The 19170-nt window shown below is 39.1% G+C and overlaps 1 protein-coding gene across 2 annotated transcripts in view; it reads right to left on the minus strand.

The window, feature by feature from the left end:
• CADPS2 (calcium dependent secretion activator 2) overlaps positions 1-19170 on the minus strand; it is a 493834-nt gene that overhangs the window by 140527 nt on the left and 334137 nt on the right. For both annotated transcript variants that reach the window (XM_060108899.1, XM_060108898.1), the window contains exons 12-13: positions 15381-15517; positions 12905-13092 (exon numbers count right to left, since the gene is read on the minus strand). In XM_060108899.1, the coding sequence (XP_059964882.1) occupies positions 12905-13092; positions 15381-15517 (325 nt within the window). The remainder of the gene's footprint in view (positions 1-12904; positions 13093-15380; positions 15518-19170) is intronic.

The raw sequence follows: 19170 nt of genomic DNA on the forward strand, positions 1-19170 counted from the left end.
AGGAGCTGTGAGAACAAAGAAGAGAAAGGGAAACCTCTCCCAGCAGCCTCAGAAGCAGCGGATTAAAGCTCCACAATCAACTTCATGTACCCTGCATCTGTGGAATACATGAATAGACAACAAATCATCCCAAGTTGAGGAGCCAGGAGTCAGTGCTGTGCCTCTGAGGTGGGAGAGCCAACTTCAGGACACTGGTCCACAAGAGACCTCCCAGCTCCACATAATATCAAACGGCGAAAATCTTCCAGAGATCTCCATCTCAACACCAGCACCCAGCTTCACTCAACGACCAGCAAGCTACAGTGCTGGACACCCTATGCCAAACAACTAGCAAGACAGGAACACAACGCCACCCATTAGCAGAGAGGCTGCCTCAAATCATAAAAAGTCCGCAAACACCCCAAAACACACCACCAGACGTGGACCTGCCCACCAGAAAGACAAGATCCAGCCTCATCCACCAGAACACAGGCAGTAGTCCCCTCCACCAAGAAGCCTACACAACCCACTAAACCAACCTTAGCCACTGGGGACAGACACCAAAAACAACGGGAACTACGAACCTGCAGCCTGCAAAAAGGAGACCCCAAACACAGTAACATAAGCAAAATGAGAAGACAGAAAAACACACAGCAGGAGAAGGAGCAAGATAAAAACCCACCAGACCTAACAAATGAAGAGGTAATAGGCAGTCTATCTGAAAAAGAATTCAGAATAATGATGGTAAAGATGATCCAAAATCTTGGAAATAGAATAGACAAAATGCAAGAAACAGTTAACAAGGACCTAGAAGAACTAAAGACGAATCAAGCATCGATTAAAAACACAATAAATGAAATAAAAATTACTCTAGATGGGATCAATAGCAGAATAACTGAGGCAGAAGAACGGATAAGTGAGGTGGAAGATAAAATAGTGGAAATAACTGCTGCACAGCAAAATAAAGAAAAAAGAATGAAAAGAACAGAGGACAGTCTCAGAGACCTCTGGGACAACATTAAACGCACCAACATTCGAATTATAGGGGTTCCAGAAGAAGAAGAGAAAAAGAAAGGGACTGAGAAAATATTTGAAGAGATTATAGTTGAAAACTTCCCTAATATGGGAAAGGAAATAGTTAATCAAGTCCAGGAGGCACAGAGAGTCCCATACAGAATAAATCCAAGGAGAAATACACCAAGACACATATTAATCAAACTGTCAAAAATTAAACACAAAGAAATCATATTAAAAGCAGCAAGGCAAAAACAACAAATAACACACAAGGGAATCCCCATCAGGATAACAGCTGATCTCTCAGCAGAAACTCTACAAGCCAGAAGGGAGTGGCAGGACATACTTAAAGTGATGAAGGAGAAAAACCTGCAACCAAGATTACTCTACCCAGCAAGGATCTCATTCAGATTTGATGGAGAAATTAAAACCTTTACAGACAAGCAAAAGCTGAGAGAGTTCAGCACCACCAAACCAGCTTTACAACAAATGCTAAAGGAGCTTCTCTAGGCAAGAAACACAACAGAAGGAAAAGAACTACAATAACGAACCCAAAACAATTAAGAAAATGGGAATAGGAACATACATATCAATAATTACCTTAAATGTAAATGGACTAAATGCTCCCACCAAAAGACACAGACTGGCTGAATGGATACAAAAACAAGACCCATATATATGCTGTCTACAAGAGACCCACTTCAGACCTAGAGACACATACAGACTGAAAGTAAGGGGATGGAAAAAGATATTCCATGCAAATGGAAACCAAAAGAAAGCTGGAGTAGCAATTCTCATATCAGACAAAATAGACTTTAAAATAAAGACTACTAGAAGAGACAAAGAAGGACACTACATAATGATCAAGGGATCGATCCAAGAAGAAGATATAACAATTGTAAATATTTATGCACCAAACATAGGAGCACCTCAATACATAAGGGAAATATTAACAGCCATAAAAGGAGAAATCGACAGTAACACAATCATAGTAGGGGACTTTAACACCCCACTTTCACCAATGGACAGGTCATCCAAAATGAAAATAAATAAGGAAACACAAGCTTTAAATGATACATTAAACAAGATGGACTTAATTGATATTTATAGGACATTCCATCCAAAAACAACAGAATACACATTTTTCTCAAGTGCTCATGGAACATTCTCCAGGATAGATCATATCTTGGGTCACAAATCAAGCCTTGGTAAATTTAAGAAAATTGAAATTGTATCAAGTATCTTTTCTGACCACAATGCTATGAGACTAGATATCAATTACAGGAAAAGAGCTGTAAAACATACAAACACATGGAGGCTAAACAATACACTACTTAATAACGAAGTGATCACTGAAGAAATCAAAGAGGAAATTAAAAAATACCTAGAAACAAATGACAATGGAGACACGACGACCCAAAACCTATGGGATGCAGCAAAAGCAGTTCTAAGAGGGAAGTTTATGGCAATACAATCCCACCTTAAGAAACAGGAAATATCTCGAATAAACAACCTAACCTTGCACCTAAAGCAATTAGAGAAAGAAGAACAAAAACATCCCAAAGTTAGCAGAAGGAAAGAAATCATAAAAATCAGATCAGAAATAAATGAAAAAGAAATGAAGGAAACGATAGCAAAGATCAATAAAACTAAAAGCTGGTTCTTTGAGAAGATAAACAAAATTGATAAACCATTAGCCAGACTCATCAAGAAAAAAAGGGAGAAGACTCAAATCAATAGAATTAGAAATGAAAAAGGAGAAGTAACAACTGACACTGCAGAAATACAAAAGATCATGAGAGATTACTATAAGCAACTCTATGCCAATAAAATGGACAACCTGGAAGAAATGGACAAATTCTTAGAAATGCACAACCTGCCAAGACTGAATCAGGAAGAAATAGAAAATATGAACAGACCAATCACAAGCACTGAAATTGAAACTGTGATTAAAAATCTTCCAACAAACAAAAGCCCAGGACCAGATGGCTTCACGGGCGAATTCTATCAAGCATTTAGAGAAGAGCTTACACCTATCCTTCTCAAACTTTTCCAAAATATAGCAGAGGGAGGAACACTCCCAAACTCATTCTACGAGGCCACCATCACCTTGATACCAAAACCAGACAAGGATGTCACAAAGAAAGAAAACTACAGGCCAATATCACTGATGAACATAGATGCAAAAATCCTCAACAAAATACTAGCAAACAGAATCCAACAGCACATTAAAAGGATCATACACCATGATCAAGTGGGGTTTATTCCAGGAATGCAAGGATTCTTCAATATACGCAAATCAATCAATGTGATACACCATATTAACAAACTGAAGGAGAAAAACCATATGATCATCTCAATAGATGCAGAGAAAGCTTTTGACAAAATTCAACATCCATTTATGATAAAAACCCTGCAGAAAGTAGGCATAGAGGGAACTTTCCTCAACATAATAAAGGCCATATATGACAAACCCACAGCCAGCATCGTCCTCAATGGTGAAAAACTGAAACCATTTCCACTAAGATCAGGAACAAGACAAGGTTGCCCACTCTCACCACTCTTATTCAACATAGTTTTGGAAGTTTTAGCCACAGCAATCAGAGAAGAAAAGGAAATAAAAGGAATCCAAATCGGAAAAGAAGAAGTAAAGCTGTCACTGTTTGCAGATGACATGATACTATACATAGAGAATCCTAAAGATGCTACCAGAAAACTACTAGAGCTAATCAATGAATTTGGTAAAGTTGCAGGATACAAAATTAATGCACAGAAATCTCTGGCATTCCTATATACTAATGATGAAAAATCTGAAAGTGAAATCAAGGAAACACTCCCATTTACCATTGCAACAAAAAGAATAAAATATCTAGGAATAAACCTACCTAAGGAGACAAAAGACCTGTATGCAGAAAATTATAAGACACTGATGAAAGAAATTAAAGATGATACAAATAGATGGAGAGATGTACCATGTTCTTGGATTGGAAGAATCAACATTGTGAAAATGACTCTACTACCCAAAGCAATCTACAGATTCAATGCAATACCTATCAAACTACCAATGGCATTTTTCACAGAACTAGAACAAAAAATTTCACAATTTGTATGGAAACACAAAAGACCCCGAATAGCCAAAGCAATCTTGAGAACGAAAAACGGAGCTGGAGGAATCAGGCTCCCTGACTTCAGACTATACTACAAAGCTACAGTAATCAAGACAGTATGGTACTGGCACAAAAACAGAAATATAGATCAATGGAACAGGATAGAAAGCCCAGAGATAAACCCACGGACATATGGTCACCTTATCTTTGATAAAGGAGGCAGGAATGTACAGTGGAGAAAGGACAGTCTCTTCAATAAGTGGTGCTGGGAAAACTGGACAGGGACATGTAAAAGTATGAGATTAGATCACTCCCTAACACCATACACAAAAATTAGCTCAAAATGGATTAAAGACCTAAATGTAAGGCCAGACACTATCAAACTCCTAGAGGAAAACATAGGCAGAACACTCTATGACATAAATCACAGCAAGATCCTTTTTGACCCACCTCCTAGAGAAATGGAAATAAAGACAAAAATAAACACATGGGACCTAATGAAACTTCAAAGCTTTTGCACAGCAAAGGAAACCATAAACAAGACGAAAAGACAACCCTCAGAATGGGAGAAAATATTTGCAAATGAAGCAACTGACAAAGGATTAATCTCCAAAATTTATAAGCAGCTCATGCAGCTCAATAGCAAAAAAACAAACAACCCAATCCAAAAATGGGCAGAAGACCTAAATAGACATTTCTCCACAGAAGATATACAGACAGCCAACAAACACATGAAAGGATGCTCAACATCTTTACTCATTAGAGATATGCAAATCAAAACTACAATGAGATATCATCTCACACCAGTCAGAATGGCCATCATCAAAAAATCTAGAGACAATAAATGCTGGAGAGGGTGTGGAAAAAAGGGAACACTCTTGCACTGCTGGTGGGAATGTGAATTGGTACAGCCACTATGGAGAACGGTATGGAGGTTCCTTAAAAAACTACAAATAGAACTACCATATGACCCAGCAATCCCACTACTGGGCATATACCCTGAGAAAACCATAATTCAAAAAGAGACATGTACCAAAATGTTCATAGCAGCCCTATTTACAATAGCCCGGAGATGGAAACAACCTAAGTGTCCATCATCGGATGAATGGATAAAGAAGATGTGGCACATATATACAATGGAATATTACTCAGCCATAAAAAGAAATGAAATTGAGCTATTTGTAATGAGGTGGATGGACCTAGAGTCTGTCATACAGAGTGAAGTAAGTCAGAAAGAGAAAGACAAATACTGTATGCTGACACATATATATGGAATTTAAGAAAAAAATGTCATCAAGAACATAGGGGTAAGACAGGAATAAAGACACAGACCTACTAGAGCATGGACTTGAGGATATGGGGAGGGGGAAGGGTAAGCTGTGACAAAGTGAAAGAGCGGCATGGACATATATACACTACCAAACGTAAGGTAGATAGCTAGTGGGAAGCAGCCGCATAGCACAGGGAGATCAGCTCGGTTCTTTGTGACCGCCTGGAGGGGTGGGATAGGGAGGGTGGGAGGGAGACGCAAAAGGGAGGGGATATGGGAACATATGTATATGTATAACTGATTAAATTTGTAAAATAAAAAAAAAAAAAAACTAAAAAAAAAAAAAAAAAAAAAAAAAAAATATTGGCTATATTCTTGCTGTTATACGTTATATACTTATATCTTGTTTATTTTATACCTAGCGGTTTGTACCTCTCCCAGATGGTTTTAAAAATGGGTTACTGATAAACCTTTCGAATCTCAAACAAAACAAGTAGGAAAGCTCCCCAACTCATTTTATATGGCTACAATACCTTGGACACCAAATCCTGATAAAAACAGTATGAGAAGGAAAAATAATAGGCCAATCTTGTGCCTGTTTAGATCAACACAGATCTAAAAGTACCAAACTGACTGGCAACAGTAATGGTGAATGGTTCAGATGTATATATATAGCTTTTGGGTTTTTTTTTTTTTTTTTTTTCTTTTTGCGGTATGCGGGCCTCTCACTGTTGTGGCCTCTCCCGTTGCGGAGCACAGGCTCCGGATGTGCAGGCCCAGCGGCCATGGCTCACGGGCCCAGCCGCTCCGCGGCATATGGGACCCTCCCAGACTGGGGCACGAACCCGTATCCCCTGCATCGGCAGGCGGACTCTCAACCACTGCGCCACCAGGGAGGCCCAGCTTTTGGGTTTTGTTTGATTGTTTTTATGCAACAGCATCACATACTGTGTTCTTTAAAAATTTTAGTATGTTGGAAAACTACATGGAGATCCAATGCAAGACCCCAAACTCCTTTCCACACTTTAGATGCTAAGAGGCTTTAAAGGTCCCAAGCTTAAGAAAAGCGACACCAGAAAAGTAGCTCTTGCTTCTGTTCATTGTTAACTTGACCTATATTCGAAGTCATACTGAAAAATTCCTTTGCTTTATCTCTTCCTCAGTGATTTACCTTCAGTAGGCTCTTTTGTGCATTGTTTCAGAAAAAAAACCAGGAGTTGTTTGCTGTGCATGAATGGTGTGGAGGGAAAAGAGAGAAAATTGATTAGGTGACCTTAGTAACCGTTCCCCCCAACCTGCAGCCTGGCAACTTACTTACTCTGGAGGAATGGGATACTTGGCTCCTGCTTCCGGCTGTGTCTATGCTGCTGCCCCATTAGGCCCACAATGCTTTCCAGCAGCACGAGGGGCTGGGATGGAAGGGGGGTGATCCCAGAACCTCCCCATGGCTCCTTCTAATGCTTACGGGTGGTAGTTGAAGTGAGGCACCTATTCAATGCTTTTCCGGTCTCATCTTCCTGCTTGAAACTTGTGTAAATTGTGCTGCAGTAACACCACTATCAAGTTCACCTCTGCACTGTCAGTCTTTTACAGAGCAATTCCCCAAAGCTTATTTAACTACCATACCATATGTAAAATGTCACTGCTTGATATTTACATGATATATATATATATATATATATATATATATATATATATATATATATAATTTTTTTTTTTTGCGGTACGCGGGCCTCTCACTGTTGTGGCCTCTTCCATTGCGGAGCACAGGCTCCGGATGCGCAGGCTCAGCGGCCATGGCTTACCGGCCCAGCCGCTCCGTGGCACATGGGATCTTCCCCTACCGGGGCACGACCCCGTGTCCCCTGCATCGGCAGGCGGACTCAACGGGATATTTTTATCATTTACAAAGTGCTTACATAATCGTATTTGACCTATTCAGGAACCTCATCAGGTAGGCAGCATCGATGATATTCCTCACAAGGAACAGGTTGGGAAACTGAGGCTTAGGACCAACTGCTCCAAATGAAATAGCTCAAAAGTGGGGGAAACTCGGCAGGAAGACAGTTGTGCTGACTCCTAGCTCCGTGCTATTTCCAACTTAGTAAGTCTCTACCCACATCGCTCACCTTCTGTTTTTGCCTTATTTTAAAGAGCATAATTATCTTTAGTATTGAATTCCAGCTTGAGTAGGGGTAGATATTTCTGTTTGAAAGTTTGATTGAGGCGGATTTGGGTTGTACTATAGTTTCTGATAGAATCAAAAACGGTTCCCCAGTGTATATTTAAAAGGCCCTCATTGGTAACTTATCTCTTCCACCTCTGCACACATATCACCTGGGATAAAATCTGTCAGGTTAGCCACACCGTGTAAATTTCACCTTGCGATGACATTTTATCTGGTTGCTCCCCTGTCCCAGAAGTGAGTCTCTAGACTCACAATGGGTGTGATACCTAGACTTAATTTCTCTAAGTCATATGTCAAAGACTAGAATTAAGAGCTGGCAATGAAAATTCTTGATGAGCCTATTTGATGCAGTCTTCTATGATGTGACTCAAAATATGCATCCTTGTCTCCAAAATGACAGGCAGGAAGTTGAGGCATGATTTCTGAAGTGATAGGTAAGAGGAAATGTTATGATCTCTGAAGACGGAGGTATTGGGATATGATGATTTGACTGATTCCTGTGAAGGTTGCCTATTACTCTGTGATATGATCTGGAATCCACAGAAAGTAGGGATTACTTTCCACATAAATTATAGTCACGTTGTACTCCCTGTACCCTGTACTCGAAAGCTCGCACAGCTGAGCTGGCCTTTGCCGGCTGTGTAGCAGCTCTAAGATGGCCTGGCTAGACCGTACAAGAGTCAGCAACTCCACTGCATCCCTTACATTAAACAGGGACATAAAAGCCATTTTGTGTTGCTGCTTTAGTTTCTCCACCCTCAGCCTGACTCACAAAACCAAGATGTCTAACCATGCACATCAACCTGGAACTTTGCCCTACAGGTATCATCTCTGAAAGTCTCTTTTCTCCTCGCTGACAGTCCTGAGCTGCGCTAACGCTGAGTGCGGGGCTGTGTTCTTCACGGCCGTCCGTGGCTAGCATCCTGCACGAGTGGGTCTGTTTCTGTCCTTGACTCACTTTTCTCTTTCTTCCTCAGTCTTAGTACCAGCCAGACCTTTTCTGTTTAACTCTATTCTTTCACTCCTGAAACACTCGGAGTGCTATTCAGAGGCGCTGTGTCTGCAGGGAAGGCACACGCCTAAGCGCGCTCAGCACCATGTGACACGATGGGCTCCTGGAAACGGTTCAGATCCAGACAGCACTGCTGTCCTTCGCGTCCATCCGTAACAAAAGGCAGTCTTCTCTTCTTTTGAATTTTTGACAGAGGCGGTTCAGGTAATGAGCAAAACGACTCTTTGAGTGTGTGTCTTGACAGATGGAAAGATGATCTTAACAAGAGAATATGGCAAACACTGTAGAAAAGTCAGACTTGACATTGACAGTATTTTTAACGGAAGTCTGTATAAATATCAGATGCCACAGACAGGGATGAGAGAAGCTTATTTTCACAGAGGGAGGTTGCTAAAACCCAGAATATTCTATTAGCAAAGAAATTAAGAATATAATTACTTACACGCTGAAATATTTCCACTGAGCAACTACCTATTTTTCACATTTTTCCTCCTCTTACAATTTACATGCTTGCGGCTGGCTGACAAAGGGAAAGATACTAGAATAATGACTAATCAATACTGATAGAGTATTTTATAATTATCCAGGACCTTCACCTTAATATTTCCCCCTTTACATATGAGAATGCCCATTTCAGAAATGTTAAGTGATTTGCCCAACATGGGTCAGCTTGCAAATTTCAGAGCCAAGATGCAAGTAGAGATCTTTTGCCTCTTTTAATTCTTTCACTGAGACATCATGACATCTCTGAATGACATCTGTTAGACTCTAAACATTATAGGAAATATTATGCCTTTTGGGTTACCTTGGAATATTTCTACCCTAACTGAGGTTCAAATTCCTCTAAAACCTATACTCCTTCTTTTCTTTTTTTCGTAAGTTACATATGACCTAAATGTTGAATCAGAGACAGACTCAAATTTCTATTCTAAAGCACCACCCAGAGATACCTTCATAGGTATATATTTTAACCTGGAAAATGAATTTAATGTGTAATATTAAGTATAACATATGCACGAACGTATAAACATACCTTACATTGTATTTTACAGTGTACCATCATAAGGAAAACAATAGTTTACAGAATAGAAGTAACTATGGCAACCCATAGGTTCAAATCAGGCTGCCTCCCAGGTAGTGGCAGCAGCTCCCAGTGGCCTCAGTAACTTTCCATTAAAATGTGTCTCAGGGCTTCCCTGGTGGCGCAGTGGTTGAGAGTCCGCCTGCTGATGCAGGGAACACGGGTTCGTGCCCCGGTCCGGGAAGATCCCACATGCTGTGGAGCGGCTGGGCCCGTGAGCCATGGCTGCTGAGCCTGCGCGTCCAGAGCCTGTGCTCCACAATGGGAGAGGCCACAGCAGTGAGAGGCCCACGTACCGCAAAAAACAAAAAAAAACAAAAAAAACCCCCCAAAAAACTGTGTCTCAAACACATACATTTTGGGGGCACATAAGCTGAATTTTCCACTTAATGTTCTCAATTTAATTTTACCTTTCTGTGTTAATGACTAAAATAATCTGATCATACAGGGCTCTCTGGGTTTGTCTGTTCCACTGTAACCTTCTTATCCTCTTGCATTTCTGAGTGCTGCCTAACACTGGGGGGCCGAGCTTTTGATATCCATTGGTCAGGAGGAATTAAGACGGTGCCCGGAGAGATAAGAGACAGTTTCTACTACTGTACCACAGCCCCTCACTTTGACTATCCAAGGTTAGCCATCTGGTTATCCTCACGGTCCCCTGCTTGCCCTGCCACCTCACCCAACAGCCCCCCCCAACCAAAGTTTGCTGAGTGTGGAGGGTTTAGCTTGGGATAATAGGTAGGAAAAGCGACTAAACTCTGTAACATTCCCCTAATTTCCAAGTAAGGCTGAGTTCCATAATGAGGTGAAAGTCTGAAGAGATTCTGAGATTATGATCGGTCTTATTTTATTGTAGGATGAGAAAAGGCAGCAGTGGGGACTTCAGCAAGTACTTATTCTACACCCACAATATGCAAGGCACTGTGTCAAGGTTTACAGAGGATAATAGGGGAATGAGAAGTCGTTTTTGCTTTTAAAATATGATCTAGTGTAGTAGAAGCAGGCGTGCACGTGTGCGAGTGTGTGTGTGCATACAAGTCTACGTGATAAAGTTTATAACTACAGGTAAAAGGTTTGTAGTGTTTGCTTGAGTTAACAGAAGTCTTCTTAGAGGAATTTTGTGATATCTGACTGTTTAAAAACTTGAAGAAAGAAACCTTACAGGGAGGATAAACAGGTTGTCTGGGGTAAAGAAGATGTAGCAAAGAATACTGGGACTTCAAACGAGGTAGACAGAACATGATGATATTGGAAAAACCCGATACTTGTAATTTATTTTTAATTTGTTAATGAAATGAGAATCAGCGAAGGCTTTTGCAAAGGAGTACGGTAAAAGTTAGCCTGTAATTTTGAAGGTGATCGCTAGACTAATGTGGGGAGGAAAAAGCAGTAGAGAGATGAATAAAGGTAGATAAGCAAGAAAAAATAAAGGCCAGAATTAGGGTAGACACAACGGAAATGCTAAAAGACAAATTTGAGGAGTACTGCAAAGACAGAATATTGACATTGGCAACAAAATGGGGCTAGAAGGTAAAAGGAAAAGATAAATGAAAGATGAATGGCCATTACTGAAAGTGATAGTAATACAAATAACAAAGTCATTCATTCATTCATCAAGTATTTACTGAACACTTACTTTGTGCCTGAGTGTTACTTCTTGTCAGGCACTCTGCTAGGAGCTCAGAGAGGTACAGGGTTTCATGAGATGATGGATTTAGTTTAAATGTGGAGAGTTTAAGGCATCAGCAGAAGATTCAAGTTGCCAGTTGTAGATAGAGATCTGTAGCTTAGGAGAATAATTGGGTTGGAATTATCTGTATGAAGAGAGGTCATACTTGAAGCTGTGGAAAGTGGCCAGATCACCAACACAGAATTTTTCACTGAAGTAGAAAAAAATTCTCAGAAAGAAGAGAGCAAGTTCAAGAACAGACGTGAGAAAATGCCACACTTGGGGTCTGGAGAAACACGAACTATGAGCAAAGAGACGGCCAAAAAAAATGAAGATAATAGAATAAAATAAAAAGAGGAGCGCTGAGATAGCTGCATCCGGGAAAATGAGCAGCATTTACAGAAGCATGGGGTCTTGGATATTCCACAGCGTCAACTCTCCCATGAGAGTAAGGAGGGTGGAGCTGGAGAAGGCAATCCATTTCAAGCAGCTTCACCGGCCAGTGAGGAGCTGGGGGCCGAACAGGGGAAATGGTGAGAGGAGTTTGGTGGGGAGGAGAAAGAGAACAATGGAGAGGTAGCTTGACGGGATAATAGTACTTAAGACAATGTAAACTATCCCTTAACATTTTTTTGACCACTCACAAGCCAGGCACTGTTCTAAGTGCTTGATACACACGAATGCATTTAATCCCTAACACAACTTATGATTTGAGAGAGATACTATCTTATGTCTTTCTTACAGATGGAGAAATAGAGACAGAACTCGATGAGGAAACTTGCCCTACCTCACCTAGTTAGCAAGTATTACCGCTCTGTTATGATGTGCGGCTAGATGAAGCTTAGGCTTGTGGCAAGAAAGGAAATATAAAGAGGGGGAGATGGAATAACGGGTGAGGCAAGGTACAAAGGGGATGAGATAAAGGGTATCTCCTTTATGGGAGGAGAAGGTTCCCTGGAACAAGATTGGGAGGAGAGAGGGAGCAATGTGGAGAGATTTTTAAGGTCAGAGATGCGTCGTTGCGGGGGGCCTGCATTAGGTGATATTTTGCCCTTTTGGTAATACAAGAGGTGAGGTCACTGGCTTAGAGTGCTAAAAGGGGATACTTGTTCCTCAAGTGTAGATTAAGGAAGGGGCTGGGAGGAGACTCTACATAAACCCATTATTTATCTCACTTTATCGATGAATACTTGTTCCACAGAGGAAAAGCAAGATCATTAGGTATACACAAACCTGTCGAGAAACCCTACCCAGACATCCACACGCATTACAACAGAAATACAGATGACACTTAAGCTGGGCAGACCCTAATACTAGGTGGTACATAAGAACTAAAAGGCGACTTCTAATCTCATAGATTCTCTCTCTCTCTGTTTCAAGTGGCTTTAATGGCAAAAAGAAACATAAAGTGCAGCCCACCTAAATCACCAGCATATTGATGTACATTTTTCCTTTGTGGGTTTTTTTTTTTCCTCTTGCAAGAAGCGTTTGCTATTTAAAATCTGTAACTAGGTGATAATAGCATTTTTCTCTCTTCCCAAGTCACCCTTCCACATTTCACTGTGTGTTTGCAAGTAAAAATACCTGTTGCCATGCACATGAGAGGCGCAGAACGCAAAGCTGTAATGAAGCAGGGTTGGGTCAATGACAGCACCGTTTTCTGAATGCTCCATCAGTTCTGTAAGGTAGCAGAGGTGTCTGTAACAGCCCCTCACGCCATAACGGGCACAGTACTCATCCAGCACAAAGACTTGGCCAGGGCTAAACCACCCCTGCAAAAGGAAGAACAGAAATATATATATATATGTATATATATATATATATATTTTTTTTTCTTTTTCTGTACCAGGATTTGCTTTTCTGTAGGCACTCTTAGGCATTATAAGCAGAAGCTGCGTTACAGTGTCTTTTGACAATATTTTAAAAATTAGTATTATGTTTCCTATTGTTTTCTAAAGAGCGAATGTCATCAATTTTGGAACTGATCTGGGCCACTGACAACGTGAAACCATCCTGTCTCTACTGCCACAGTGAGGCATGGGCAACCTGTTCTCCTTCACTGTCACTCACAATTAGTCAAATTTATTCACAGCATCTAAACTGTCAGTCACAAAGAATGACATTACAAAAAATTTCAGTCTCTATATGAATCAATTAAAAAGAGAATGGTAAAGCAGACATGATAACTGAAATTGCCTAGTTTCCAAAAGTATTTTATAAAGTGAACTAAGAGAATTTCAGTAAGTCTAGCAGTGGTAAACATGTACTATTTGGGTATTTAAATATTTGGGATACTGTTCTCATTCTATTGTCTTTCTATGACCAATACAACAAAGTTAATGTTTTACAGCAGTAGTTTCTGGTTCTCTTGAAATGAGATGTTAGGATGGGTGTGTATACTTGGCTAACAAGAGAGGGCCAGGTTAGGTAGAGCTGGTTTATAAAATATTTCGGTGGATTATATGGATTAATTTAAGATAAAAAAGAGAAAGAAGGGGGAATGGAGAGTTTTCAAAGGGGGTAGCATAATTGTGCAAGAGAAGGAAAAGAATAGGGAGAAATACAGAAAGATGAGACTGCAATAAAAAATAACTAAAAAGGAAGAGAAGAAAAAAGAAAACCAGAATACTACTTACTGTGGTGATAGTACAGGCACTGTACCAGACATACTATGTATATATTTAATATTTAGAGCCATCATGCACAGTAGTTACTATGACTCCATGTTACAGATACAGAAACTAAAGTTCAGAGGTAATCAGCTCAAGACGACAGTGCAAATCCGCTGCTGAGCCATGATTTACATCCAGGGTCATCTTGCGCTCAAACACTCTTTCTAATCACACCTACCCTCTAGGTGCAGTTGAAGACACACTGTAGTGTTCTCCTCACACTTCAAATGGCACGTGAGGTCATCCACATAATGAAAACGACTTTTGACAGTTCAGGAACTAACCCCACAGAGTGGAATCCAAGAGGAAAGTGTTCTTATTGATGATCAGTCTATGTGTGCTTGTCCACAGAAAGATACATTAGGGTTTTGTGATGGCTTGTTTTACTCCCCATGTAATTGTAAAGTTTGGGCTGGATCGGGTTTAAGCTACACAATTACATGTTGAATAATAGGTACTTAAAAAAGAGTCTATAAATGAATTAATGAACCATCAGCGTGATCATGGCAATAAACTGTTTAATTTCTTCCTGTCTACTGAAACATCTCTGATGAGCTGAGAGCACATCCTGTCTAAAATCTTATTTTAAAGACAGTGTAACTTTAATGCATGCAGCTACCATGGTCAGTAGCCAACAGACTAAGTGGTGATAGAAATAGGGATATTCCAGCTGGAGAAATTCCAGAGGAACTGCCATGAAAAAAAAATCCTTGGATTTAAAGGTACATATAACTTTTAGGCTATAGTTTAATGCCCACATTCTAAGGAGTCAAGCATTCCTTCTAAATGTAAATTATACTTTGTATCCCAAATTTTTGCTGGTTTAAACACAAAGTAGCAGTTTAGCTACTCGATTTAATGCCTTTTTTTTTAAAGGAAATTCAAATTATCTTTGGAGAGTTAGATGAAACTAAAGCTTTCCTCTGTTACATACAGCCCCTGTCATCCTATTATTTATTGCACTGTTTCTTTTCCCTGTCACTTAGATTGTCTTTCTAGGAACAAAAGAGACATGAACAGTATCACCATTAGGTGAGCAGAATTTAAACCTTAAAATGTCTGTACAGGTGTTAGTAAATCCTATCACAGAGGTTTTTTATCTTTAGTAAAGCCTTCTATTTTCATTCCACCTTCTCCGGAGGGACTGAGAAACCACAGTTCAGAGTCTGTTCGAGTCCATTCTCCTGTCTATTGAGTGGCACAGCAGAGGTCTTCAAGTGTATAATTTTCAAATTGGAAAGCAATCGATTGGAATCCTTTATCCCTAACTCCAACTATAGTTATTAAATGAGTCAGGGATAAAAGGCCGCCTCATAACAAGTATTCCTCACTTTAAAAAATCTTTCACTCTAACCTATAGGAGACGAGATAGACAGATTTGTACTAACCAAGCAAGAATAGGAATCGTTCAGTCTGTGATCCAAAGTCTGCCTCTGGAGTATTCTAAAAAGGAAGGCGTGGTCAAGCTTGCAGGGATTCGCAGAAATAAACTCATCCATACCATGTTTCTGAAAGCGGTCTGCATCTGTAAATTCAGAAAGGCATGTACAATACATTTATTTTTGTGGTTTAATAATAGGCAAATGCAGTTTTTGAACAACACAAAATGTATGTCTCATGATAACAGATGACTACCTTCCAATACATAAAATATGATGCCACGAATTCAGCATATAACCATAAAATGCAACATTTTTTGGAGCCTAAATAAAAATGACAGGGAAAAATCTGCCAGTCATTTGGAATGAGGAAATTCTATTCACATTCAAAGCTACTTCAAATATCCATCACAGAAATAATCTTTTTTCCCCCCAATTTAAGAAACCTTGATGCATTTGAAGTATACATTTACTGAAGGAACTGCCTGGAAGAGAACCCGGGCCTATTTATAAAAAGAAAACCGACACCGATGGCTAGAAGCCTGCTTTCCAAATGGCAAACTAGGGCAGAAATGAACATACTAGCTTCAGCTGGATCACTTCCAGTCTTTTTTTTTTGTAGGGAGCTTTTAATGGGACCAACTTTAATGTAGAAATGGCAATGAATGCTCTCAGGCTTCAAGTTTAAGAGACATGAAAAAGGGAGCATCATGTTTGTGCAAATATGCAGACAAAGCACAACGTCCCAAATGGCACTTCAATCAAAGGCCCAAATTTATTGTTCTTTACAGATTGCATCTTTCAACGCCTATAGACCCTGCGGGTTTATCAAAAGGCAAGCTTTTATGATTGCTTTCATTAATGGTATGTTTTGTCAACGTCTTCAATGTGAGTTATTTACGAAGGAGAGAGAGAGAGCCACACACCACCCGAAAGGAGTGCTGGGGTGTTATGACATTAGCTCTGTTAGAGATGTCGCGCATATTGGGCAAGCAATCAGCTATCAAGATAAAAGTGGGCTCTCTTCACAGTGGTAGAGCTGAGGCTCCATTGTTCCTTAAAATTCATGGATAGATCTCATTACTTGTCATCACAAGAAGCAGAGTCCTAAATGTAAAGCTAAATGTAGTTTTTAAAAACCTATATGGTCCAACCCTAAAACTGCAAAGGAAAGGAGACAAAAGCTTATTGATTAAACCCAATTATAGAGTCAGGCTCATAATAAAACTCAATATTGATCTGTGGACATGATGCTAACATAATCAGTCACATTTAGATATTTAGCCCAGATCATATTGATCCATGTCAAGTTCAACTTTCAGCCATATTTGTGGACGAAGAAGTATATAATTCAAGCTGAAGGGTCTTCAGAATCACATGTAAAAAGAAAAGATACACAAACTAATTTATATCTCACATCAGTGACAGATATCAAGAGGTGAATAGAGCAAGCAAGCAATGAATGGCCATTCATCAATGATGTAAGGTATACAGTTATGGTCCATGGAGAAAGTAGCATATGTATTCTTTTGCATTTAGTAATTACTTATCTGAATGATTAAATACATTACATGTGGTAATTAGTGTTAGTTGCATGAACACTAAACTAAACTGCTTTTCCTGAACTGAGAAATGAGATAATCCAACTTCTCCTGTATTTTATTCTTATGTCTGATAGTCTTTTAATATAAAGTTAAGTATATGATAATGTGAAATAATATCAAATGTGGAGGAAGAATATTGAAAAATGCAAGGCATACATATTATAAAATCAGAAGATTTTGTATTTTAAAGAATTTATCTTAGAATCTTCATCTCTTCATTTATTTGAGTAAAAAAATCTTTTAGTATCACCTTTATGAAATTAAATTACTAGTTTTATAAAACATCTGCTGAATTTTATTCATTATTTCTTTCACCAGAGAAGGTCATAAAAGAAGTTAAAAATAACACCCATTAATGGTTTATGTGTTGAGAAAAGGATATGTAATAAACATCAGAGAAAAAAATCCATAATTCTCCTTTTACTATAAAGGTTTGTAGAAGCAAATTCTTATTTTAAAATAATGGGTATACAGTCTTTAAATAAGATACACAAGTTTCCAAAAAAAACTGAGCCTATAGTTCATTTCCATAATTAAATCATATTTTCAAAAATAAAGGTACTTTATTAATTATCTTCCTTATGAAATATAACTCAAAACTATATATTATTTAATGTGAGAAACTTTTCCAAATCACAGACATAAAAGGAAAAGTACTTTTCTAGCAAATACTATTATGGATAAAAATAATATTTATGATAGCAATTTAAGTCACAAACATAGAATGTATATTGATGGTGAAAAAACACATAGGCAAACAAACCTACTAAAATTTTTATTAAAAACAGCAACAACAACCTACAATCTCTTCAGGGCTGTAAATTCTATGAAAGTGAAATGCTATAAATTCTATGAAAGTGAAATGTACTTTCTATACCATCTGATCAGCACAATTCAAAATATTTTATGTAAATAAACTTCACCATGCACTATTTTACCATTAGCTTGGAGACTTGCTTTAAAACTGAGTTATACTCGATCATCTTCAATTTATGTTCATCATAACACAAAATTATGGTGACGAGTCTTAAATGGAAAATTATTCATGGCACTAATCAAATGTTCAATGACAACTTAGTTCAGTTCAGTTTGTCTTCTGAAACAGTATAAGGAAATCATCGAAAGAAACCAACAAGAGCTAAAACAATGTACTGTAAAACTGTCATATATTGTGATGATTAACCTGTGGACTAAGTACAGATGTTGGACATGATAAATGAGGGTACTGGTGGAGAGTTTCTATGGTAACAGTCAGATACGTGCTCCAGCGTCTTTAGGTAGTACTGTCACCAGGTGCGGTAAAAGTGGATGGAATAAAACCCAAAGAGAAGGATTACTATTGGCTATAGGTTTAAGAAATTATAGAGGCTTTATTCAAATGGGACCTGAAAATTTAAGTTTTTCATTAGGGTAATAGTTATTGGAAGTCAAGAGAAAATAAGCAGGTTCACAGTATCAATCTAAACAGTTAACAACAATGACTTGAAAATAGCTAGCACAGAAAACCATGTGAGGTCTACTAGCAAGCTGGCAGGTCCCACTGTGGTGGGAGCGCTGTTTGGTGGGCATTGAACACAGCCAGCTCCCATGTGCTCAGGAATCCAAATCCTAGGAAGGGCACCTAAGTCAGAAATCAGAATGTGAGAAGGGTAAAAATTAACTGAAATGTTTCTCTTTCCTTTGCAACTAATTCTAAGGAAGCTGCATCTTTTTCTTTTTCTTTTCTTTCCTTCCCTTTCCTTTCCTTTCCTTCCCTTCCCTCCCCTTCCTTCCTTCCTTTCTTTCTTTTTTTTTTTCTTGCTGTTCCTGGTGGTGTGAGAGATTAGGGATATAAAAGGGAAAGGGGAAGAAAAAGAGAGTTGGAGAAAGGGGCAAGAACAGGACAGCACCGTAGAAGAGGAGGCCATTTATCAGCCTTCTGAGACCACTCAGGTGCTTGGTCCCAGGCCTGGGACTCCAGTACCAAAAGGACTAAGAAGACGGTGCTGCTAGCTAAGAGCCTGTCTTCTCTGCAAAACCTTGAGCTAAACTAAGCAGCAAATGAACCTTTGAAATACAATAACTTGTTTTAAAATTATCCTATGTTTAGGAGTTTGCCTGTAGCTGCATTTACCACTACCCACTCCAATTAGACTTTCCTTTTAGCACCAACTCTCACTGAGCTTGAAAATTTACAGCAAGTTAAAAGTGGCAAA

This window comes from Mesoplodon densirostris, chromosome 9 (genome assembly GCF_025265405.1).
Source record: "Mesoplodon densirostris isolate mMesDen1 chromosome 9, mMesDen1 primary haplotype, whole genome shotgun sequence".
Taxonomy (NCBI): Eukaryota; Metazoa; Chordata; class Mammalia; order Artiodactyla; family Ziphiidae; genus Mesoplodon; species Mesoplodon densirostris.